The sequence below is a fragment of the Trichosurus vulpecula genome, chromosome 1 (genome assembly GCF_011100635.1).
Source record: "Trichosurus vulpecula isolate mTriVul1 chromosome 1, mTriVul1.pri, whole genome shotgun sequence".
NCBI classification, from domain to species: domain Eukaryota; kingdom Metazoa; phylum Chordata; class Mammalia; order Diprotodontia; family Phalangeridae; genus Trichosurus; species Trichosurus vulpecula.
Genome location: NC_050573.1, coordinates 255,093,439 through 255,119,730, shown reverse-complemented (window position 1 = coordinate 255,119,730; position 26,292 = coordinate 255,093,439). Strand labels below are relative to the sequence as shown.

Here is a 26,292-nt window from a genome sequence, read left to right as displayed (position 1 = left end):
TCTATCTTACTCTATAGGGATGGCAGGCAGATAAGAAAAGAAGGGGGGTCTAATAGAAGGTGGGGCAGATTAAAGGAGGTGGTGGTCAGAAGGAAAACACTGGTGAGGAGGGACAGGCTGAAAGGACAGAGAGAGAATAGTGTAAATGAGGAAAGATAGGATAGAGGGAAATACACAGCTAGTAATTATAATTGTGAATGTGAATGGGATAAACTCACCTTTAAAACAGAAGTGGATAGCAGAGTGGATGAAAAAACAGAATCCTACAATATGTTGTTTACATGAAACACAATTGAAGCAGAGAGGCACACATGGAATAAGGGTAAAAGACTGCAGTAGAACATATACTTCAGCTCAAGTAAAAAAAAAAGCAGGGCTAGCAATCATGATTTCAGACAAAGTAAAAGCAAAAATAGGTCTGATTAAAACAGACAAGGAAGGAAACCAAATCTTGCTAACAAGTATCATAAATGATGAGGTAATATCAATATTAAACATATTTATCACATGGTATCTGATTCAAATTTCTTTTTTTTTTAGTTTTCTTTTTTTAAAATAAATTTATTTTTTATTTTTAGTTTACAACACTCAGTTCCACAAGTTTTTGGGTTCCAAATTTTCTCTCCCTCCCTCTCCTCCCCACTTCCCCCCAAGACAGGATGTAATCCAATATAGGTGCTACATATACCTTCACATTGAACTTATTTACATAATAGTAGAGTTGTAAAGAAGAATTATAACCAATGGAATGAATCATGAGACCAGAGAAATGAAACCAAAAAAGAAGGGAAAAAAAAGAGAGCAAATAGTTTGCCTCGATCTGCATTCAGAATCCACAATTCTTTCTCTGGATGTACATGGCTTTTTCCATCATGAGTCTTTTGGCACTGTCTTTGAACCTTGAATTGATGAGAAGAGCCTAGTTTATTAATGTAAGTCCTCACAGATACCATGTGTCTGTAATCCTGTATCATGATCTCCTGGTTCTGCTCCCCTCACTCAGCATCAGTTCATATAAGTCTTTCCGGGTAGTAATGAAGTCCGTCTGCTCTTCATTTCTTATAGTACAATAGAATTCCATTACATTCATATACCACAATTTGTTTAGCCATTCCCCAACTGATGGGCATCTCCTTGATTTCCAATTCTTTGCCACCACAAAAAGAGCTGCTACAAATATTTTTGTACATAGTGGTCCATTTCCCACTTGCGTGATCCCTTTGGGATACAGCCTTAGAAGTAGTATTGCTGGGTCAAAGGCTATGCACATTTTTATTACCCTTTGGGCATGGCTCCAAATTGCTCTCCAGAATGGCTGGATCAGTTCACAACTCCACCAACAATGTAATAATATTCCAATTTTCCCACATCCTTTCCAGTATTTATCATTTTCCTGTTTTGTCATGTTAGCCAATCTGACAGGAGAGATGTGGTACCTAAGAGTTGTTTTGATTTGCATTTCTCTAATCAATAGTGATTTAGAGCATTTTTTCAAATGACTATAGATATCTTTAATTTCTTCCTCTGAAAACTGCCTGTTCATATCCTTTGACCATTTCTCAATTGGGGAATGACTTGTATTCCTATAAACTTGGCTCATCCAAATTTCTAAATAAGTCAAATAAGTTATAGGAAGAAACAAACAGAAAGAAGTTAAGGAGGTGAATAGAATTTTAGAAAAGTTAGATATGAGAGACCTCTGGAGAAAATTGAATGGGGATAGAAAGGAATATACTTTTTTTCAATGGTATGTGGCACCTATGCAAGACCATGTATTATGGAATAAAGCCTTCACAATCAAAAGCAGAAAGGCAGAAGTATTAAATGTACCCTTTTCAGATCATGATGCAATTAAAAATGCATTTAATAAAGGACCATGGAAAGGGTAGATTAAAGAGTAATTGGAAGTTACATAATCTAATCCTAAAGAATGAATGGGTCAAACAACAAATCACAGAAATGATCAATAACTTCATTCAAGAGAATGACAATGAGACAATATACCGAAACTTATGGGATGCAGCCAAAGCAGTTCCTAGTGTTTGTATTTATATCTCTAAATTTACACCTCTAAATGCTTACATGATTAAAATAGAGAAAGAGCAGATCAATGAATTGGGCATGCAACTGAAAAAAGATAGAAAAAGAACAAATTAAAAATCTACAATTAAACACCAAATTAGAAATCCTGAAAATCAAAGGAGAGATTAATAAAATTAAAAGTAAGAAAACAATCAAACTTATAAATAAAACTGAGTTGGTTTTATGAAACAAAACCCAATAAAATAGATAAATCATTGGTTAATTTGCTTTTGAAAAAGAAAGAAGAAAACCAAATTACCAGCATCAAAAATGAAAACGGTGAACTCACCAGCAACGAAGAGAAAATTAAAGAACTGATTAGGAGCTATTTTGCCCAATATTATATCAATAAATCTGACAATCCACATGAAATGGGTGAATCTTTACAAAGATATAAATTGCTCAGATTAACAGAAGAGGAAATAGAATATTTAAATAAGCCCATTTTAGAAAAAGAAATTGAATGAGTCATCAATGAAAACGGGATGGATTCATAAGTGAATTCTACCAAACATTTAAACAACAATTAATTCCAATACTATATAACCTATTTGGGAAAATAGGTAAAGGAGTGCTATCAAATTCCTTTTATCACACAAATATGGTGCTGATACCTAAACCAGGGAGAACCAAATAAATAAGAAACTGAACTATACACCAATTTCCTTGATGAATATTCATTCAAAAACGTTTGTAATTGTATTTTATTTTCTAATTATATGTAAAGAAAATTTTTAGCATTCCTTTTTACAAGATTTTGAGTTCTATATTTTTCTCCTCTTCCCTCTCCTCTTCCTAAAGTGGTAAGCAATTTAATATAGGTTATATATGTGGAATAATGTAAAACGTATTTCCATATTAGTCAAAGTGTGAAAGAGGAAACAGCCCAAAAGTTAAAAAATAAAAGAATGATGAAAAAAATAAAGTAAGAGAAAATAGTATGATTCAATCTGCATTTAGAGTCCATCAGTTTCTTTATCTGATTGTGGACAGCATTTTCTATGATGAGTCTTTAATAATTGTCGTAGAGCTAAATTATTCATAGTTGATCATCACACAATGTTAGTGTTACTGTGTAGAATGTTTTACTGGTTCTGCTCATTTCACTTTGCACCAGTTCATACAATTCTTTCCAGGTTTTTCTAAAATCATCCTACTTGTCATTTCTTATTGCAAATGGTATTTTATTACATTCATATACCACAACTTGTTCAATTTCCAATTTCTTGGCCTCACAGAAAGAGGTGCTACAAATATTTTTGCACATGTAGGTCCTTATCCCTTTTTCATGATTTTTTTGGGATACAGGTCTAGTTGGTATTGCTGGATCAAAGGGTGTGCATAGTTTGCTTGCCCTTTGAGCATAGTTCCAAATTGCTCTCTAGAATTGTTGGAACTGTTCACAACTCTGCCAACTGTACATTAGTGTCCCAATTTTCCCACATCCTCTCCCAAATCTGTATTTTCCTTGTTTGACATATTAGGCATTCTGATTGGTGTGAGGTGGTACCTCAGAATTGTTTTAGTTTGCATTTCTCTAGTCAAAATTGATTCAGAGCACTTCTTCATATGTTTATAGATAGCTTTGATTTCTTCATCTGAAACTGCCTGTTGATATCCTTTGACCATTTATCAATTGGTAATGCCTTGTATTCTTATAAATATGACTCAGTTCCCTACATATTTGAGAAATAAGGCCTTTATCAGAGACATTTGCTGTAATGATTATTTCCCAGCTCTCTGCTTTCCTTCTAAGCTTTGTTGCATTGGTTTTGTTTGTGCAAAATCATTTTAATATAATCAAATTTATTTTATATTTCATAACATTCGCTGTCTCCTGTTTGGTCATAAATTCTTCCTGTCTCCATAGATCTTACATGTAAACTGTTCCTTGCTTTTCTAATTTGCTTATGGCATCATCCTTTACATTTAAATCATGTACCCATTTTGACCTTAGCATGGTATATGGTGTCAGATATTGGTCTATACCTAGTTTATGCCATGTTAGTTTCCAGTTTTCCCAGCTGTGTTTATCAGAGAGTGAGTTCTTATCCAGAGGCTAGGGTCTTTGGGTTTATCAAACAGTAGGTTACTATGGTAATTTACTACTATGTCTTGTATACCTAATCTATTCCACTGAGCCACCACTCGATTTCTGAACCAGTACCAGATTTTTTTAATAAAGGAAATATTTTTTCTGTTTTCCATAGAAAATATGGTATTTATTTATTTTGATCCCAACCCATGCAGATGTCAAAAGTACTTGGACAGCATTTTAAGAATATACCCAAATATGGAAGAACTCTTGCTTTACCTCTGGGAAACCTTCTAACCTATCTGCATTAGAGATAAAGCTTGTTGATGATTTTAGATAGATACTGCTTATCATGTTATGGAATGCTCCCTCTATTCTTGTGCTCTCTAGGGTTTTTCATAGGAATAGGTGCTGTATTTTGTCAAAAGCTTTTTTGGCATCTATTGAGATAATTATATGATTTCTGTTGGTTTTGTCATTGATATGGTCAATTATGCTGATAGTTTTCCTAATATCAAACCAACCCTGTATTCCTGATATAAATCCCTCCTGGTCATAGTGTATAATCCTAGTGATATGTTGCCGTAATCTCCTTGCTAGTACTTTATTTAAAATTTTCGCACCAATATTCATTAAGGAAATTGTTCTGTAGTTTTCTTTCTCTGTTTTAGCTCTTCCTGGTTTAGATATCAGCACCATATTTGTGTCATGAAAGGAATTTAGTAAATGTAAGGTTCGAATTGGGAAAAAGCCCTAAAATACAATAAGTGAAAAGCCATAAAAACTTAAACTCTAGGAAAGGTGGAAGCCTGAACATGGTGACCTGCTTACAAATTGTAATTTAGATACTAAATCATAGCTTTGACACTGAGCCAAAACTTAATATACTATGACCTATGAAAGCCAAAACAAGAATACTGTGACCAGGACATGACCAAAACACAAACTTATATTTGGGCATAACATAGGCTTAACTCCCAAGCTCATTACTAAGCAGAAAACCAATAATGTCCACCAATCAGTGGTTATGCACTCTCTAGCTCCTCCTGCCTTTCTCTTTTCTACAATTACAATGGGGATTTGGAGGTTTTTCAGGGGGAATCCACAAAACTGTCTGGCTGCCACCCCAATGGAAAATTGCTTGTTCATAAGTACTAATAATGATTGATTAAACTATTAGCTTTATTCAACCTAGAGCTCCATGGCTTCTTCCTTCAGTATAAAAAACAATATCTCATGGTTAAAGGGGAGGTACAGGGTTCCCCAGCCAGGGGAATTCCAGACCTTACAGTAGGACTCATTCTTCACCTATTTTTCCAAATAGTTTATGTAATATTAGAATTAATTGTTCTTTAAATATTTGGTAGAATTCATCTGTGAACCCATCTGGCCCTGGGGGTTTTTTCTTAGGGAGTTTATTAATGGTTTGTTCAATTTCTTTTTCTAGAATGAGGATGTTTAAGCAGTCTATTTCCTTAACTGTGAACTTGGGTAATTTACATTTTTGTAAATATTCATCAATTTCCATCAGATTGTCAAATTTATTAGCATATAATTCAGCAAAATATTTTCTAGTGATTGCATTAATTTCTTCTTCATTTATAGTGATTTTCATTTTTGATATTAGATATTTGGTTTTCTTATTTCTTTTTCTTAAATCAAATTAACTAATGGCTTATCTATTTTATTGGTTTTGTTTGGTTTTTTTTTTTTCATAAAACCAGTTACTAGTGTGAGAAACGTGGTTTTGGGGATTACTGGACTTCCTAGGCAGGGCCAAAGTCCTGAGGAAGAACCCTGTGATAATCCCTAGAGAAGACTGTACAGACCACAGGACTCCCAGAGGAAGACCAAGTGGTAGCCATCCCTTAATCTGTGGGGATCACAGGGCCTCCTAGGGGTCAGACCCTAAGGAAGACCCAAACGATGGCCCCTTAGGATGATGGTAAGATCACAAGGCTCCCGAGACAGGGCCAGAAGTCCCAAGTAATGCCCTCTTAAGAAGGCTGTGAAGACCACAGGGTTCCCCAAGGGAATCCAGAGTGGTAGCCCTCTTAACACCACAGTGGGGATTACAGGACACCCCAAGACAAGATCCATGAGTAAGCCCGGCGAGCTTCCGCTGCCTGTTGCTTTCCTTCACTTGACCTTAGGAAAATCCATGTGATTTGCCCATTCACACCCAAAGAACTCAAGACCAGAGTGGGCAGAGGAAGGCATTTTATTACGTTCCTCGAGAGAGCAGGTGCAGTGCTCACGGGAACACTCACACTGATACAGCTGCAGGAACAGGGGTAACCATTCCCTCCACTCCTGCTAGAGTCATGGTTAGTTTACAATCTTTGTTTTTTACATAGTTTTCCTAGGTTATACAGTTTATATAAATAGGATAATAAGGATACAGAAGCAAAAGTGAAGTTAATTGGATTTTCCTTATCTTAGTTTAGGATTAAACTATATTCTTTTACTTCCCCTACTTTCCCTCTTTAACATATGCAAATCAGTAGGCCTGGATTCTTGACCAAGACCAGACCCTAGATAAGCTTGAACAGGTTCAAGTGGGTTTGGCCTCTCTAATTCCCTAGACTGCCTTCTCAAAAAGTATGCACATGCGTACAGACCTTGAGGCCTGATCTCTGCTAAAGCTAGGGTGGGGGAGGGCAGGGAAGCACACCTTTAGTTCTGTGGAAACAAAACTCTTCCTCCCATTTCTTACACTAGTTTTACTTATTAGCTCAATAGTGAGTGGAATGCTGAAATAGTGAAGCCCCCTCAGCATGGGACAAGACCTTACCTCTCCTGCCATCCCCCCCAACCCCGACCCTGCAACCCTTCTATATTTTTAGAAACTGCTCTGCTGAGAAAGTAGAAATAAATTATGTCAGGGGACAGATACCTACAAGGTCTTGTTTATCTAGCTTTTACTCCATTTTTGCTAAATACCAGTCCCTGGTCTCATGCCTGCCTTTTTGTTCTTTGTTCTCTGTTGCTAGGAAAAGATTCCACGTTTAGAATGTGAGCTCCAAACCCAGTCAATGAGAAGAGGAGCCAGTAGGGGGTGGGGGAACTCTGTGTTAGGGTCTATATAACTTGCTTCAAGCTGTATGCAACACACACACTTACTGGCATCATCTTGGGCCACACTGGGTGTGTCTTTTCTCATGAGAAAGGAATAAACTCCTTTTTGCCTTTTCTCAAGAACGGTCTCTGTCTATTTTTAATGTAAGTGGTGGTCTCAGACCCGCACGATAGTTTTCTTACTTTCCATTTTGTTAATCTCACCTTTGGCTTTCAGGATTTCTGATTTGGTGCTCCATTGGGGACTTTTAATTTGTTCTTTCTCTAGTTTTGTTGTTGTTGCATGCCAAATTCATTGCTTTGTTCTTTCTCTGTTTGGTTTTTGTAAGACTTTAGAGAAATACATTTGCCCCTAAGTATTGCTTTGGGTGCTGTTGTTCCATTATTGTCATTCTCTTCCATGCCTAATTTCCCCCTAAAAAGCATCTAGTACATGGTAGGCCTCTGGCATTATTCTTTTTACATTTATTATGTCTAAGTAACTGCTTCCATTCCTCAGTTTAAAAGAAGCTCCCTGAAGACAAAGAAGGCTTCCCTCTATTTATTTTTGTATCCCAGCACCTAGCACTGAGTAGGCAATTAAGAAATAATTGTTCAATTCAATTCAAATCAATTTAATTTGAAAGTAGTTTTCTGACAAAGAATGAAGGTCAAGTGGTCAGTCTGAGAAGTCTAGAAACCCACCAGGGCTTTGCCAAAGTTTGGACTGGGTCCCAATAAGCTTTGGTAACATTATATGTTTTGTTAGTTCTAAAACCTCCAATTTCCACTCATTCTCTACTGCTTGGAGGGACTAGCAACTGAAGGTGCATCCTTAGTTGGCCTCAAAGTAATTAGCACAAAGGAAAACTGGCCTGTTGAACTGGGAACAAATATAATTTATCTAAATTAAGGTTTATAATTGTTCTCACTCCCGCATTACCCCCCAAAGAAAGCTTAATGTCAACAATTTTAAATTCTGACCCTAAACATTACAGAAAAGTTTTGGTTCCAGGTATCCATGCAAAATGAACTGGTGGGAATTTATCAGTTTGCATGCATATGCCTTGATGATTCTCTGTGGGTATGTTTGTATGCGTGAAACTGGAAATCTTTCCTCTCAGGGTTACAGAGTCTGAAAGCTAATTCCCAAGGATCATCTGTGTCTCATTTTCAAATTGGAAATTGCTGGGCACTATGTAATTAAAACTTCCCTGTAAAATTAAATGTTATTTTCTCTGTTGCTTGTGTTTTTATTTTTATTATCATCATTTGTCAAAAGTCACACTAGAAGAGAATAAGTCTATGCCCAGGTCTTAAAGGGCAAAGGAGAGTATGAGTTCTGCCTAAGCAAATAAGAAAATCACTCTAAAGACTGGTCCAGCTCATTTAGAATTGAGCTACATGGGGATGAGAGTGTGGGGAAGAAACCATTTGGAGAAGGTGGTCATAGGAGAGGGAATCTGACCTCAGGCATAGTTGTCAGGGAAGAAGAGGTAACTTGTCTTTTTTCCTCTTCCCTCAGCTTCTGTCCTCAGCAGCTTCTTCACCTTCTTCCTGCCACAACCCATCAGGGTGCATGGGCTGATTGGGAACCATCAGGTGCAAGTCATAAAGATGATGGGATCTGGGCTCCAGCGGTAGGGAAGAGTTCAAATAAATAATAAAGTCCAATTAAAATAAAAGGAAGACTGAAATTTAAGGATACTTCAAAGGAGAAAGCTAATTTCTATATCATCTGATGAGCCTGGTCCTTCCGGGATTTAATAGAATACAAAGTCCTTGAGATTAGGGACTGTTTATCATTCTCTTCACATCATCAGTCTCTAGCACAGTGACTGGCACTTAGTAGGCACTTAATAAAGGCTTGATGATTGATTGATTACTCCTCTCTAGTTACATCTAAGAATACATGTGCTGCCTCATTAGGACAATCTGTCCAGGGTCCCAGACTTTTTCCTGATTCTGGGAACCACTGAGACATACCACCAACCCAAGAATTGATGAGCTTTGCTCAGGACTTCAGACAGATCTAAAGGGCATATTATTTTCAGAGTTTGCATCCTTTTTCACCTGGGAACACACAAGCTACCCAGCTGCACACATACATGAATGTGCTAATTGTTAAGTTACCTAAACTGGGTTTTTTCTGTTAATGAGTCCATACCCATCAACATGGAGTTGATGAAAAAGTCATACCTGGTTAGCTGGCATTATTCCATTCCCTAATCAATGACATACATATTCTGAGAGACTAAAGAATTTGATGGATGTATCTTTTCATGAACAAATTTCTTGTCCTACAAACAACAAACACATAATAATGGGCAATGCCTAACAAAATCCAAGACAATGGCATAAAAAATACAAGGGAGTATTGATAGAGCAATTTCCTTTACTTCAAAGCTTCTCCACAGAAACTATGAAGAAAGACCAGTTGCACTGGTCATTTCATCAGGAATGCTTGGAAGCCCTCTCTTTCATTAAATATCCATTTTTCCCTTGAAGCACTAAATACTCAATTTTGCTGGGTTAGTGATTCTTTGTTGTAAGCCCATATTTTTTGCCTTCTGGCATATCATATCCCAAACTCCCCACCCCTTTATAGCAGTGACTGCTAAATCACGTGTAAAGGAGCAGAGACAGGATTCAAACCCAGGTCCCCTGACAACAAATCCAGGGAGGTATCATTCCACACACTCCAAGGTTTAACAACTTTATTTGAAACTTCTGAAAGGCTGCAGAGAATTAACTACTTCTTCCAAACACATTGATACAATCAAAATGACACAGAAATCAAATAACTTTTATGTAAAAAAGATGCATTGACAGTAATTCCAATTATTTACAGAGGGCATGTGATTAAAGGTTACAAAAAACTGTCATTTCCCGCAGCTAAAATTTATTCTTGGGTGAATATATGATGAGGAGGCACTTTCCATTTTTTTCTATTGCCATCATAGTCGTTGTTTGATATCTTCGGAAATGGTTTGAAGACAGTATATTCTGCTAAGAGGGGAGAGAACAATTTAAGACATAATTCACAAATTGGAAAACTATAATTTTAATGAATCCTAATGAAATGGACTAATTTTCATACAAAGTCCCCATCAGTGGTTTTCTGGAATCATTCCATGGTGGCATCGAGGCCTACCCACTGCCTCTGAGATTCACCAAATTTAATTGACTGAGTTCAAGGAATATTTCTCAAATTTTATAAGCAAGGCAATATTCTAGGCATTGGGGATAGAAAGGTAAAAAAAATCATCTTGTCTCTGCCCTCGAGAGACTTATAGTCTAATAAAACGTTAAAGAAATGAACACAATGTGAAAGGGCCAAAGAAGAAGCAAATATAAAGAGCTCTAGGGAAATTTTGGGCAGGAGAGAGTCCACATCTGACCCTTTGGGAGAACTTTTGTAAGATCTCCTTAAGGTCTGATCTAATTATCTGTATCCCACACTGCCCCCATTAATAGTGAGATGGCTGTGAAAGTTTATACATTGGGTAGATGGTCCCTCAATGTAGGAAAGTATTTAATAAAGGTGAGCATAGGTATCTAGCATTTGGCAGCGTGGTCCTGGATCTTGTATTATTGCTCCCCCCGAAATATCCTCCTGAATCTCCCTGATTTAGACATTTTATTCTTTCCAGACCAAGTTTCCCCATTAAAATGATGATATCAGGACTCGTATGAACACTCTTTCAAGGTTTTGTGCTGGGTACTGGGGCTACAAAGAAAAAGACCGGTTGGTCTCTGAGCTCAAGGAGTTTGTCTTTTAATGAGATTGGTGAATGTGTATATATTCATTTGTGAATTATAATTCATTTGTGAATTTATTTGTGAATATATATGTATATACACACACCTATATACATATATGTATGTATATACTAGATGCAAGGCTGCAGGTAGAAAGAGGAACTTGACCTGTCTACAAAAGGAAACCAGGGATTCGAAGAGACAGAGAAGAGAAAAGAAGCCTCCCAGGCATGGGAGAAGGCTGGTGCAAGGCCAGATGATGAGAAGTGGAGAGTCATGTGTGAAGAACAGCAAATAGGTCCTTGTGAAACATTGAACATATAGTGGAGAACAATGTATGATAAGGTTGGAGTGCTTCATGGGAAACAAGTTGTGGTTGCCAAGGGGAGAAATTTGTATTTGATCCTAGAGGTAAGAGGGAGCCCATTGGACTTTATTGAACACTGAGATGACATGGTTTAGGAAAATCCTTTGGTAGCTCTCTGGAGGATAAATTGGAGGGAGGACAGGCAAGGAGACCATTGTGATACTAGGCAGGGTAGAAGTGATAAAGATGTGAACTACGGTGGTGGCTGAATAAGTATAAAGAAAAGAGCGAACAGGACAGATTTGGGGGAGATGTTTCTGCAACTTAGTATGGGGGAGGGGAAGTAAGGCATCAAGGAAGACCCCAATGATGAGAATCTGGGTGACTTGAAATTTGTGACTATGAGAGTCCGGTCTTGAAGATCTTTCCTTCACTCTTGCATCTTCTTGTTGCCACCCCTGCATGAAACATCTAGGAATCTTCTCCAGTAGAACAAGCTCAAAGATTCCTCTGCAGTTGCAAGGCACATCAGTGGTCATCTTCTCACTTTAGAGATGAGTCAATAGGCCCAAGGAGATTAAACAAATGGCCACAGGTCATACAGGTCGTAAAAATCAGACACAAGAATTTAATAGGGGCAAGTCCCCCCATGCCATGGTTCTTTCCCCAATGCCCTGCTGCCTCCCAACACTTCATCATCAACATCCTCCCTCAGTCCTTTCTCAGAGAAAGTCTGAATCAGCAGGCAGGAGGTCAGGGAGAACACGGCTAAGGAAGTCGATGCTCTCTACTCTCTGTGTGGTGATATAATATTGTCTATCACTTCAATAAATTGAATGGGGAGCTGGAAGTACTACAGCAGAAGAGCAGCAAGATTAGTGGAATTACCAATCTCTCCCTGCTGTGTCTTCATTGCTGGGACTAAACTCCTAGGATATCAGACATTTAAATACAAATTTGAAACAAAAAGTATTCAAAAACCTAATTATTTCCTTTTTTAAAGCACTGCGTAACATGGTTGACAAGCAAAAATTGTCCATTCTGAACATTTTCAATAAAATAAAGAGTGCTAGGCATTGAGTCAGGAAGACCCAGATTCAAATTCTACTTCTGACACAAGTCATGTAATATGAACAGGTCCTACGGCCTTAATAGAAGGGTTGGTGGTATAGAAGATAGAGCATTGGGTCTGGAGTCAGGAAGACATGAATTCAAATCCTGATTCAAACACTGATTAGCTATGTGGCCCTGGGTTAGTCACTTAATGAGGAAATAACGGCACTTATCATAGCTACTTACACATGGAAGAAAAATACGCCTGAGAGGCTAGAAGAAAATGCTTGGAACCCTGTGCTTACCTACTATGTGTAGTACTTGGGTTTTTGTTTTTCAGTCACTCCAGTCATATCTGATTCTTCATGATCCCATTTGCGGTTTTCTTGGCAAATATACTGAAGTGGTTTGCCATTTCCTTCTCCAGCTCATTTTACACATGGAGAAACTGAGGCAAACAGGGTTAAGTGACTTATCCAGGGTCACACAGCAAGTATCTAAGACCAGATTTGAACTCAAGAAGGTGAGTCTTCCTGACTCCAGGCCCAGCACTCTATCCACGGTGCCACCTAGCTGCCTGTAGTACTTCTAGCCTCTGTCTTTATTTGTAAAAATTAATTCCATTGATAATTTTTATTTTTATATCATTTTTGGATATATCTCTCTGTCCCTCAAACAGAAGTAAATACTATAATGACCACATGCAATCTTCTGGCCCTGTAGTCTAATACCTCTCTGCAAAGAAGAAGGGAGCATATTTCATTATTTCTTCTCTGGGATCAAGATTTGTTATTATAATGACTCAGTATGGTTTTCTTTGATCAGTTTTGTTCTGTTACATTATGGCATACTTACATTGACATTGCTCTTTAGGCTGTATTTCTTCTTAACACAGTAGACACTCACAAGATGCACTGTCAGCATAGCAACAAACACAACTGCAGGGCATAGAACTTCTATAATTATGACTTCCTTGGTGGAGACCTTCCTCTCACATTTTTCTCCCATGTACCACCAGTCTTTACCTGATTGACACCTACAAAATGAGAAATTAGACTCTGAAATAGTGTAGCAAGACTTGTTTACAAAGCTATTTGGTAAAAATTCAGCCTGGTCATTTTCAAACAGGTGTCAGCCACTCCACAGGAGGAAAGACCACTGGAAAAGTACATGTTTAAGCAGTTGAAAATGTTGACCTGTGTAATTTATGACTACAATATTAAAAGCTTAAGATACATCTGCAGGACAGAGAACTATATATCATCCTCCCCCAATTTTGGGAAGGATGCAGCAAATTATAGGATGCCAAAGCAGCCAGTAATGGAGAAAGTGGTGACTCGATCTGAACCTAGGACACGTTCCAAAGTTCTATGGCCTAGTCCCTGTTATGGCAGCCACAGGGGTGCAGTGAATCAGGAATAATGAAATTACTCTCTAGCTGGTATTAGAAAAACTCCAAAACTAAAATAAATTTAGTCCATGAATATAATTGCTATCTGTACAACACACCCAAAACACTGTGCCCCCAACACAAACACCAATCAAGCTGTACAGATGTTGTAAAGTTGCAACCTTTTCCCTTCAATATAGCATCGTGGTGTCCATGAAAGAGCTCATTCTGTGGGTGGAATCATAGAATTTAGATCTAGAAGTGACTTCTGAGAAAATCTTGTCGAATCCCCTCATTTCATAGGGGAGGAAACTGAGGCCCAAGGAGTTTAAGTGACCAGTTCAAGATCACGTAGCCAATAAAGGCCAGAGTTAGAATTCAGTCTTTCTACAGTCTCCTAATTGACCTCCCTGCCTGGTCTCTCACCTGCACATCCTACCCACTGCTGCTGAAATAACTCTTCTTAAGTGTAGACCAGGGCTGTTCAACCTTAGGTTTTTATCAAAACAATAGACAATATATTTTGATTTGCCATTTTAGCGAGAGCTCTGCGGTAGCTCAGCTTCGTTTATTAAAACACTTACGTAAATTTCTATGCTCGTAGGCCAGCCGCATAAATCACACTGCAGGCTGGACTGCATTTTGGACAGCCCTGGTGCATCACTATGTGACTCCCATACTTAACCAATTCTAGGGGTCTGCTATTAACTCCAGGACACATTATAAACTCCACTGTTTAGCTTTAAAGGCCTTCACAATATGCCCCCAACCAACATAACCAAGTGCATTGTATCGTACTCCCTCTTCTGCCTTATGAGATCTAGCCAAACTGGCTTCTCTCTGTTCCTCATACACAAGTGCTTTGTTTCTCACCTCTGGGCCTTTCTTCTTCCCTTTGCACTGGCTCTTCCCCATATCTGGAATGTTCCCCTTCCTTATCTCCACCTCAGAGTCCCCCATTTCCTGTAAGATGCAGCTCAGGCAGTATCGCCTGCATGAAACCTTTTCTGGTCTTACCAACTGCTGGTGACCTCCCTGTCAAATAAACTTGTATTTATTTATCAGTTCTGCATGTATTTGTACTGACTCACCGCAAACTCCTACTATGTATATTTTTACATATAATTGTTGTCTCCCCCATTAGAATGGAAGCTTACTGACAGTAGGAGTGTTTTGTTCTTTGCACTTTTATACTTGTGACAATGCAGGGCACATAGTAGGTGCTCAGTCAAATATGTTGGTTGATTTATTGATCCTGTGCTCTGAGAACATCTATCAACTTTCATTTTTTTTTGACAAGAAAATGTTCATTTTTTTACAGTTGACTCAGGGTGGTGCCCCCTGTACTTTAGTAATGTTGAATTGTATGGTTAACATTATATAAATATAGGGGTTTTGTTTGACTACTTTCTAATTATCAGTATGCTCTTTAGGAAAGGGTTAGTGAATAACATCAGATTTTATTGATATGGGGCATCACTCAGATGAAGAATCTGTTTATGGATTCAGGTTATCACATGCTCTAGAGCTTAGAGCCTTAGAGAGTTCTCTAGATTCTAGAACACTGAGAGGTTATGTGACTTGCCAAAGGTCATACAGCCAGCACATGTCAGACACAGGACTTGAAACCAAGCCCTCCTGGCTTCAAGGAAAGTTCTTCATCCGAGAGGCCACACTGCTTTTTATTTGATATTCACTGTTACAAAAAGCATATACAAAGACTGGGAAAAATTCATTGCTCTAAGAATGTTCTCATAATTCACTTTGATTTCAGAATGCCAGTAAGTTTTTTTACATACATAGTCACAATCATAACCTTTATGCTCAATGTACTTTACTAGGTTAAGACTAAGCTCTTTGCAGCTATTGCCTCCTTCTATTGAGTCAATTTGATCTCTGGGTGCAAGCTCAAAACCTTCCATCTCTAGTTTTGTCAAGCAAACCTTAAAGATGTCACACTTATTGAATCCAAATAACATTGTAATATTATTGGAGAAATTTTCCATGAAATCGATTAATTGCTTAATGTGGTTGTAGCAGAACTACATTCTTTGAAATTATAGGGAGATAAATAGATAGCATATTTCTTGTCATTGTTGCATGGGTGACATGTTTATAATAGAAAACAATTTTCTATGAAGACATTACATGCTATACCCTTCTCACTCTTCTTGGATCTATTTTACAATTTCTAGAATATGAGTGTAGAGCTGAGTCACAGATTTTTACAGGACCAATAAAGGTGGAATATACGTTATAGCACTTTGGAGCAATTTATTCAATAATTACTGGGTTGATAATAAGTAGTTTATTACATTACTGGGACATTTTGACACACCCTTTTTCTTCCTCGGGAAATATGTTTATTAGTGTTTGTAGATTTTTCAGATATTAATGCTTCATTTGAAATTAATAAACTTGTAATTGTCCTGTATTTAGAGTGTTTGGGTAAGGTTCTCATCCTTTGGTAATAGGTATGTTTACTTTCCGTTAAAGAAGATGGAATCAGGCTTGCATCTGAGAGGATGTCCGTAAAGTATTTTCCTGGTAGTTCACTCTGCAGTGATATATCGTATAGCTTCGACCCTTTTCTTGCATGAATTACATTCACTTCATTATTAATACTTATGATGTTAATTCATGTAATTAATAATATAATTTTCATATTGCTTTGTATACAATCTCCACCTCTTTGTGGGAGAATTAACAAATTTAGGAACTATTCTCTTTGCCCTGGACTTTTCTTGGTTAATATTTTTGTTTCATGAATGTTTGCATGTGGAGGTCAGCATTTTATGGGGACCTATCTGATCTATCTTTGATAAGAATCACCTCTTCAGTTTCCATGAAAATAGGGCTGAGAGCAAGCAAAATAAACCATGACATCCACAAGATAATTCTAAATCCTTATGTTTGTCAATTCAACATCCTTCCTCCCTTTCCCGGCCCCCTCCCCTGAGCTTTTGAATCACAGCCACCAAAAAGTGACTCCTTTTGTGACCAAAAAGAAGGCAATGGCCATTGGAAAATTGTCGAAAGTTTTATAAAATGTACAGGTGGAAAAATCAGCTCCTGAATGGTCAAAAGTAAGGCTGGCCTTGAATAACCACATCAGCAGAACTGCTCTTGCTTAATGGAAGCCCTTTTGGATGGCTATGAATTTTCTCAAAAATCCATTTGAGTAGCGAGTTCTTCCAGAGTAACTGGACTGCTCTCAGAACTCAGGCAATTTCTTTTCATATTGGCCAAAGCTTGAGCATCACATCTGCCTCCTCCTTCTACTCTCCTCTTACTCCTTCTTCTCCTCTTCTTCCTCCTCCTCTCCCCTTTCCCTTGGTCTATACCACCTTCTACTTGTTATCTCAGTTCCCGATGTTTTTTGGCTAGATCAAACCAGAGCCAAAGCCATAGCCTGAGAACAGTGAACCATGGATCCACTTGAAAAAGTTGAGATGTAGTCTTCTTATTAATTATACTTTTTGAGCCCACATATGCTATAACACTCCAAATGGAAGAGCTTACTTTCAAATGGCTTGAAAATTCAAATATCCTTGAAACATTTTGAGATCTTTCCTTAAAATATATTGGGAAAGAAGGCTATGATTCCCTGAATGCTGACAATGACATAGAATAACTAACTACACTAGATTTTAGGGAGTCCATAAATTTGGATGGGAAAAAATACATATTTATTTTTACTAACTCTAAGGGAAATTTAATATTTCCTTCAATTATGTATGTTGGCAGCCAAACATCATACAGAGACCGGGTCCAAGTTGACCAATGAGTCTAGGACATCAAAAAGAATTACGAACCCCTGAAGTTGACATTAAAATTATGACCACTATAGGAAATTGAGGACAAAATTGTTCCATTTGTAATATTTGCATTTTCCTGACATAAGGAATTTTCACTTACATATGTATAAAGGATCTTAATTTTCAATATTTCTGGGTATCTATGACACTTTTCTTTGAAACTGTTCATTAAGACTTTCTTACTATATGTTTTCCTTTTTTAAAAAAAAGGAAATATTTACTTAATTTTAAATTTGGATAGTATTAGGTTAAACTTTTCTCTTGCTTAATCTATGCCCCCTTAATTTTCATAAGTTTATTTTACTTTTTGGGGTTTTTAAAATCTATTTTCAACTTAAATGCAAAAAATAATTAAAATAATTTCAATTTACATAACACAACACAAAGAAAGGATTGAATATCAACCATGAGTCTCCATTGACACTGTTTACTTTTTAAAAATTATATAATAAATACTACAGATTGTTTTTATAGGTACACTGTTTTTATGTGCTTCTTCTGAGTTTTGCTTTTGTTCTCTGCTGCACAATTTTTCCCCCTCCGTCCCCACCCCTACACTAGACATGGCCACCAGTAGACACAGACATATGTATGTATGTATGTATGTATGTATATGTAATACATATTTCTATTATCTGCTCCTTATCTGAAGGTGGATAGGTCTTTTGTAGTTGATTTGAGGATTTATAATACTCAAAATAATTTAGTCATTCACAGCTGTATTTAGAATAATATTGCTTTTGCTGTATACAATGTTGCCTTGGTTCTGCTCATTTCCCTCTTCATTATTTCCTGCAAATGTTTCCACGTTTTTCTAAAATCAACCTGCTCATCATTTCTTACAACACAGTAATAATCTGTCACAATCACATACCACAATTTATTTAGCCATTCACCAATTGATGGGCATTCCCTCAATTCTTTGCAACCACAGAGAGCTACTATAGATATTTTAAAACATGTAAGTTCTTTTCCTTTTCCCTGATCATCATAAGAAGACCTAATTGTGATATTGCTGGGTCAAAGGGTTTGCACAACTTTATAACTCTTTGCAAATTGTTCCAGATTGCTCTTGAAAATGCTTGGATTAGTTCACAGTTCCACCAACAATGTATTAGTAACCCAATTTTTATACATCCCTTCCATCATTTGTCATTGTCACCTTCTATTATTTCAGCCAATCTGATAGGTGTGAGTTGACATATCAAAATCATTTTAATTTGCATTTCTCTAATCAATAATGATTTAGAGCATTTTTATATGATTATATATAGCTTTGATTTCTTCATCCAAATACTGGCTATTTATATCCTTTGATCATTTGTCAATTGGGGAATGATTCATATTCTTAGAAATTTGACAAAGTTATCTATATATTTGAGATATGAGAACTTTATCTGAGAAACTGTCTATAAAAATTTCCCCCAGTTTTCTGTTTTCCTTCTAATCTGGCTACATTGGTTTCATTTGTACAAAACCTTTTTTACTTTAATGTAATCAGAATTATCCATTTTATATCTCATAATGCTCTCCATTTCTTGTTTCTTCATAAATTCTTTTCCTATGCATAAGTCTGCTAGGTAATATGTTCCATGTTCTTATAATTTTCTCATGATATTTCCATTTATATCTGGGTCATGTATCCATTTTGACTTTTTCTAGGCAAATGGTTTAAGATATTGATCTATGCCCAACTTCTGCCAATCTGCTTTCCAGTTTTCCCAACAATTTTTAACCAATAATGAATTCTTATCTAAAAAGCTTAATTCTTTATATTTGTCAAACACAAGGTTGCTATAATCATTTACTACTGTGTATTGTCTATTCTCTTCCACTGATCTAGTTTTCTGTTTCTTAGCCAGTACCAGATATTTTTATAAGTACCTCTTTATAATATCGTTTTAAGATCTGGTACCACTAAACTTTTTTCCTTTGCATTTTTAATTAATTCCTTTGATATTCTTGACTTTTTGTTCTCCCAAATAAATTTTATTATTATTTTTCTAGCTCAATAAAATAATTTTTCACAATTTAATCGGCATAGTATTGTATAAATAGATTAGATAGATTTGTTATTTTTATTACATTGGCTCTGCCTACCCTTGGACATATTATTTCTCCATTATTTAAATCTGATTTTGTTGATATAAAAAATGTTTTATAATTATATTCATGTAGTTCCGGGGTTTTTTGTCTTGGCAGGTATACTCCCAGGTATTTTATACTGTCTATAATTATTTTAAATGAGGTATCTTTTACTATCTTTTCTTGCAAAGTTTTGCCAGTAATATATAGAAATGCTGATAATTTATGTGGGTTTATTTTATACCTGGCTACTTTGCTAAAATTATCAATTGTTTCAACTATCTTTTTAGTTGAAACTCTAGGATTTTCCAAGTATATCACCATATCTTCTGCAAAAGGAGATAGTATTGTTACTTCATTAGCTATTCTGATTAATTTGATTTCTTTTTCTTCTCTTAATGCTATTGCAAACATTTCTAATATAATGTTAAATCATGTTGATGATAATAGACATCCGTGTTTCACTCCTAATCTTATTGGGAAGACTTTTGGCTTATCCCAGCTACAAATAAAGCTTGCTGATGGTTTTATGTAGATGCTTCTTATCATTTTAAGGAAAAATCCATTTATACCTACGCTATTAAGTGTTTTTAATAGGAATGAGTGCTCTATGTAGTCAACAGCTTTTTTCTGTATGTGCTGATATAATGATACGATTTTATTACTTTTGTTATTGATATAAATAATTATGCTAATAATTTTCCTTATGTTAAACCATCCCTGTATTCCTGGTCCTGGTATAAATGCCACTTAGTCACAATATATAATCTTTGTGATTTATTGTTGTAGTCTCCTAGCTAGTATTTTACTCAGGATAAAATAGATCTATAATTTTCTTTCTGTATTTTTGATATTCCTGGTTAGGTTTCAGCACCATATTTGTTTTATGGAAGGAGTTTCATGGGACTCCTTTGCCTATCATTCAAACTAATTCATTTAATATTGCAATTAATTGTTCTTTAAATGTTTGGAAGAATTCACTTGCAAATCTCTATGGTCCAGATGTTTTTCCCCCTTTGGGAAGCTGATTCATAGCCTATTCAATTTCTTTTCCCTAAAATAAATTTATTTAGATATTCTACTTCCTCTTCTGTTAATCTATGCAGTTCATTTTTTGTAAATGTTCTTCCATTACACTTAAATTGTTAAATTTTTTGGCATACAATTAGGCAAAATAACTCCTTCTAATTGCTTTGATTTTATTTTCATTAGTGATATATTCTCCCTTTTCACTTTTGATACTAGCGATTTGGTTTTCTCTCTTTTTAAAAATCATATTAACAAATTATTTAGCTATTTTTTCATAAAACCAACTCTTGTTTTAGCTGTTAATTCAATGGTTTTTTTACATTCAATTTTATTGAGCTCACCTTTAATTTTTTAGGATTTCTAATTTCATATTTAATTGGGGATTTGTAATTTGTTCTTTTTCTGGCGTTTGTAATTGCATACCCAATTCATTGGTCTGTTTTTTTCTATCTTTTACTGACATAAGCATTTAGAGATATACATTTTCCTGCTAGGTTTTGATATGTTGTCTCATTACTGTCATTTTCTTTGATGAAATTCATGATTGTTTCCATAATTTGTTCTTTAACCCACTCATTCTTCAAGATTAGGTTATTCAGTCTTTAATTAATTTTTAATCTCTATTTCCACGGTCTCTTATTAAATATGATTTAATTGTATCGTGATCTGAAAAGTATGCATGTAATATTTCTAATTTTCTGTATTTAGCTATGAGGTTTTATGCTGTATTATATGGTTAATTTTTGTAAAGGTACCATGTACTACTGAGAAAAAAGGTATATTCATTTCTATTTCCAATCATTTATCTCCAGATAGCTATCATGTCTAGCTTATCTAAGATTCTATTCATCTCCTTGACTTTGTTATTATTTTTTGTTAGATTTATATAGTTCTTAGAGGCAAAGGTTGAAGTTTCTCACTATTAGAGTTTTCCTATCTATTTTCACATATAATTCATTTAGTTTTTCCTTTAAAAATCCATATTATTTCATTATCTATGGTACTTTTATCTTAATACAGTTTTCCTGTTTATGTCTTTTAATTAAATCTATTTTAACTTTAACTTCGTCTGAGATCATGATTGCTACCCATGCTTTTTTTGTAATAGCTGAACCATAATAAATTATACTCCAGCCTTTTATTTTTACTCTATATATATCTGTCATTTTTAAATGCGTTTTTTTGTAAACAACATATTCTTTGATTCTGGTTTTTATAACATCCTCCTTTGTATTTCCATTTTAAGGGTGAGTTCATCCCCCTCACATTCAAAATTATAATTATTAGTTGTGTATTTTCCTCCTTGCTATTTTTCCTCACTGTTTATCCTTCTATCCCTCTCTTTTTATCCTCTCCCTCCTTAAATGTCTAATGGACTTCTAATCACTGCCATCCTAATCCGCGTACCTTCTAAGAATCTGTCCTTCATTCATTCTCCTTACCCTCCTTTCCTTAATCTATCTACCCTCCTAAGAGTCCCTCTCTTATTATATGTCCTCACTCTCATATTTCTTTGTAAGTTAAGAAGACTTTTGTATCCTTCTAGATCTATATTATTCCTTCTTTTACCCTGTTCTTATGAGAATAAGGTTCTAGCATTACCAGCCATCCACCCCTTCCTCCCAGTATTGTAACAGTTTTTCCATTCACACCTTGTCTGTATGAGATAATTGCCCAATTTTACCTCTCCATACCCAGCTTTATTTTTTAGGATCATCCCATCTTACTCAACTCAACCCCAAGTCTTTTGTGTATGTATGCTCCTTCAAACTAACCAAGTAATGATAACATTCTTAAGAAACACAGAGAATGCTTTCCCATATAAGACATAAACAGTTTGACCTTATTAAATCCCTTTAACTGATCTTTAATCTTTACATTCTTATGTTTCCCCTGAATCTTGTAGGTCAAATTTTCCTTTCTGTTCTGGCCTATTGTTCACAAATACCAGAAAGTCCTTTAATTAATTACACAAACTCATGTCAAGTGAAGTGAGCAGAACCAGGAAAATATTGTACATAGTTATAGCAATACTGTAAGGATGGTTGAATATGAAAGACTCAGTTATTCTTATCACCACAATAACGCAAGACAATTTCAAAGGGTCCATGATGAAAAATTTCATCTACCACAAGAGAGAGAACTGACAACCTCTGAATGCAGATTCAAGCATATATTTTTACCTTATTAATGTTCTATTTTGTTTATGTTTTCTTTTGCAATATGGATAATATGGAAATATGCTTTACATAACTTCATTTTGTTGTTGCTCAGTCATATCCAGTTGTCTCTAAGTCTTGTGACCCCTTTTTAATGTTTTCTTGACAAGGATACTTGAGTAGTTTGACATTTCCTTCTCCAGCTCATTTTACACATGAGAAAACTAAGGCAAACAGGTTTAAGATAATTGCCCAGGGTCACACAGCTAGTAAGTGTCTCAGGTCTTTCTGACTCCAGTCCTGGCATTCTATCCACTGTGCCATCTAGCTGCCCTCATGTTTTGCATTACTTCACAAATATAATCAAAATTTGATTGCTTGCCTTGTCAAGGAAAGGGAACAGGCAGGAGGGAGGAAGAAAAATTGAAACCCAAATTTTTTTAAAATGATTGCTAAATTTTTTTTACATGTAATTGGGAAATATTTAATGAAATAAATTAAAATGAGCATAAGCAGGCTGAACACATCATCAACAATGACTTGCACATGAGAAGTACCAAAAAGGTCATCATCCATGAGATGCATCATCAGAAAAGGGAGTGGCTTGTTGTGGTGCCTATCAATTGGGGAATGGCAGAACAAATTATGACATACAGTTGTAAGAGGATATTCTATTGTCACAAAAATGATGAAAGAAATTATTATTGAGAAACCTGGGAAAGCTAAACAGTGAAAAAATAACCATGTATACGTTTACAAATCCCAGTTTTTCCCACTAACATCAGGACAGCTGGTAGAGAAGTGGATAGAGCACTGAGCCTGGAGTCAGAAAAATCTGATTTCAAATTATTACAGTCCCTTATTGTTTGTATGGTCCCATGATATCACTTACGGGTATATGTAAGTCACTGTTTTCTAGAGCAATTTTGAAAGCAATGAATTGTATTGGATTTCGTGATATGACTGAATTAAAAATTGATTCTTAGCTGTTTTTCTTAAGTAATTTAGGGTCTAAGTCTGGTACCTATGACCCCCTTGCAACTTTTGCTATTTGTGCTATGTGTGTGCTGATTCTGAAGCCAACTGTGACATTGCATCTAGGAAATATTTGGTCTAATGTAAGAATTCTGTGCAAATAAAGAAGTGTCTGGAAAATGAAATCATGAAACCCCAGAGTAAATATGTGTAACACCAATGTAACTAGTAGCTGCTGCGGAGGTGTAAGACCAACAACACCAGAACACACGAGGGCTGCTAGAACAGATTCTTTGATCTGCTTTTCTGAAGGAAAGCAACTTAAAGGGATTTACAATCTCACTTTAATTAAACATGCGTATATCATTGACTTAGTTCCAGGGAAAAAGTCAGCACCCTGAACTTCAGAGAAAACACAAACCGGAATTACAAGCAGAAGTTAACACAAATCAACAGATAGGGTTTCTAAGTATTGCACCACAGCGATACATGCATAGTCACCGGAGAGAGAAACACCAGCATCCGGGTTTTTCAAAGCTGGGGGTCTCCTTTACAGCTACCCAGAATCTCATCTGGCTACATCACAAGAACACTCTTCCCATGAGTGAGCCCCAAATTCTAACCTCAGAGTATAAATACACTTCTTCAGAGTGAGAGGGTATTACAACCTTCCAGCTCTAACTACTCTAACTTTCTACTTCACCGCCTCCTATTCCACTCATTCAGCAAGCTCCTCCCACCATAGGCCTCATGTACCCTAGGCTTCCATGTGACTCAAGCAGGGCATATGGGCCTATTAATGGATGGGAAGATCTTCAAATCAAACAAAAATACGTTAACAATATAATTTGTAAAAAAGAATAACAGTTTTGGACTATATTGTCATAATTTGCATTAATATTATTTAAAGAGGATAAGATTTTAAAAGAACCAGCAAATCATGCTTGTATGATTTTTGCATCAAAATATTAGTTATTATAAGGAAAAGAAAAGTTTCAAAAGAATATGGCAAAATAATAATTTGTTTAACTAAAGAATAAAATTTTTACAAAGCAAAATTAAGAAACTTTAAAACTTGATGGAATGTTTTTCATTATTTCAAAAGCTATATTATTATTTTTATTACTAGCCCTAAAAGGACTTAAATTACAGTGCAATGGCACCTGCAATAGAAAATACTCCATTTGGAATCAAAGCATTTGGGTTCAAATCCTGGTTTCTCTTCTGTCTGTGTGACCTCCTTGGATAATAGTTTCTTCATCGATAAAATAAGAGAGTTGAACTCAGAGACACCTCTGGTCCTTTCCAACTCTAAATCTATGATCATAAGATTCAATGAATATTCCATGGGCAGCATTGTGAGGGCTATAGGCAAGGGAATATATATTTCACCAATTTCAAAATATCTCTTTTTTGTAACTGGAGATACTTCACAAAGAAAATCTATAAATCAAAGTATGCCTAGAGATACTAAAGTTGTGTCCTTACCTGCATTCTGCTTTGTCATTACGGATAACACAGATACCATCATTCTCACAGGTGAATCTTTCGCAGACACTTATGGTAGGTGTTGATGGAGGCACTGGCTCTGTCATAGGGTTAGATGATGGCTCAGTGAAAAGGAGATGTGATATATCTAAAGGAGAAAGCAGTACATGGATAGAGGTTGGGTTTTGTTTTAATAACCACGGGATGTTAAGTTTTAGGATGGTGGGTATGGGAGAGCACTTAGAGTCGAGTAGAAATTAAGCCTGAATCAATCAGTTAGTAGTCATTGGTTAATATTAAGTGCTTAATTTGTGCAAGCCATGGTGCTAAATGCCAGGGACAAAAAGAAAGGAAAAAATAACCTGTCCCTGCCCTCAAAGAATGTCCATTCTAAGGGAATTGATAACAATAACTAGATACACAGAAGATATAAAATGAGTAGATGGAAGATAACCTGAAGGGTAAGGCATTTAGCAACTGAGTGTCCCATCATTGGAGGTTTTCAAAGCGAGGCTAGATGACAACTTGATGAGAATATTGTAGAGGACATGAATATTACAATGCAGAAAGACATGCTCTTTGTTTCAGGTTTCAGAGTGGGGGGAACTGGTAGAAATAAATATGTTTACTCAGAGCTAACATATTTTATCTGCTTTTATTAATCAATCAGAAAGGACCTACTATGTGCCAAGCACTGGGCACAGAGATAAATTTGTTATTGTGCGATCAATACAAGACCTGGCAGAACAGATGAACCTGTCACTTTTGTTGCCTATAGAAATATATGTATACACAAATATGTGTATGTATATATATATATATATATATATATATATATATATATATATATATATATATATATATGTATGTATGTATGTAAGAATAGGACAGTGCTAAAGTATCCATGCCAAAGGATGTAATCTGGTTTTACTCCTGTCAAATATACAAAAGTCAAAATTTCCCAAAACTTTGAACTGGGCCACCGGCTATTACAGGATTTTTATCTTCTCAGCTATTAAACTCCTAAGATCACATTAGAGCCATGGATTTTA

The 26,292-nt window shown here is 35.9% G+C and overlaps 1 protein-coding gene across 1 annotated transcript in view; it reads right to left on the bottom strand.

Moving 5' to 3' along the window:
* LOC118836613 (meprin A subunit beta-like) overlaps positions 1 to 26,292 on the bottom strand; it is a 129,644-nt gene that overhangs the window by 40,767 nt on the left and 62,585 nt on the right. Inside the window, 2 exon segments of the mRNA XM_036743857.1 lie at positions 13,152 to 13,332; positions 25,241 to 25,388. Coding sequence (XP_036599752.1) covers positions 13,152 to 13,332; positions 25,241 to 25,388 — 329 coding nt within the window.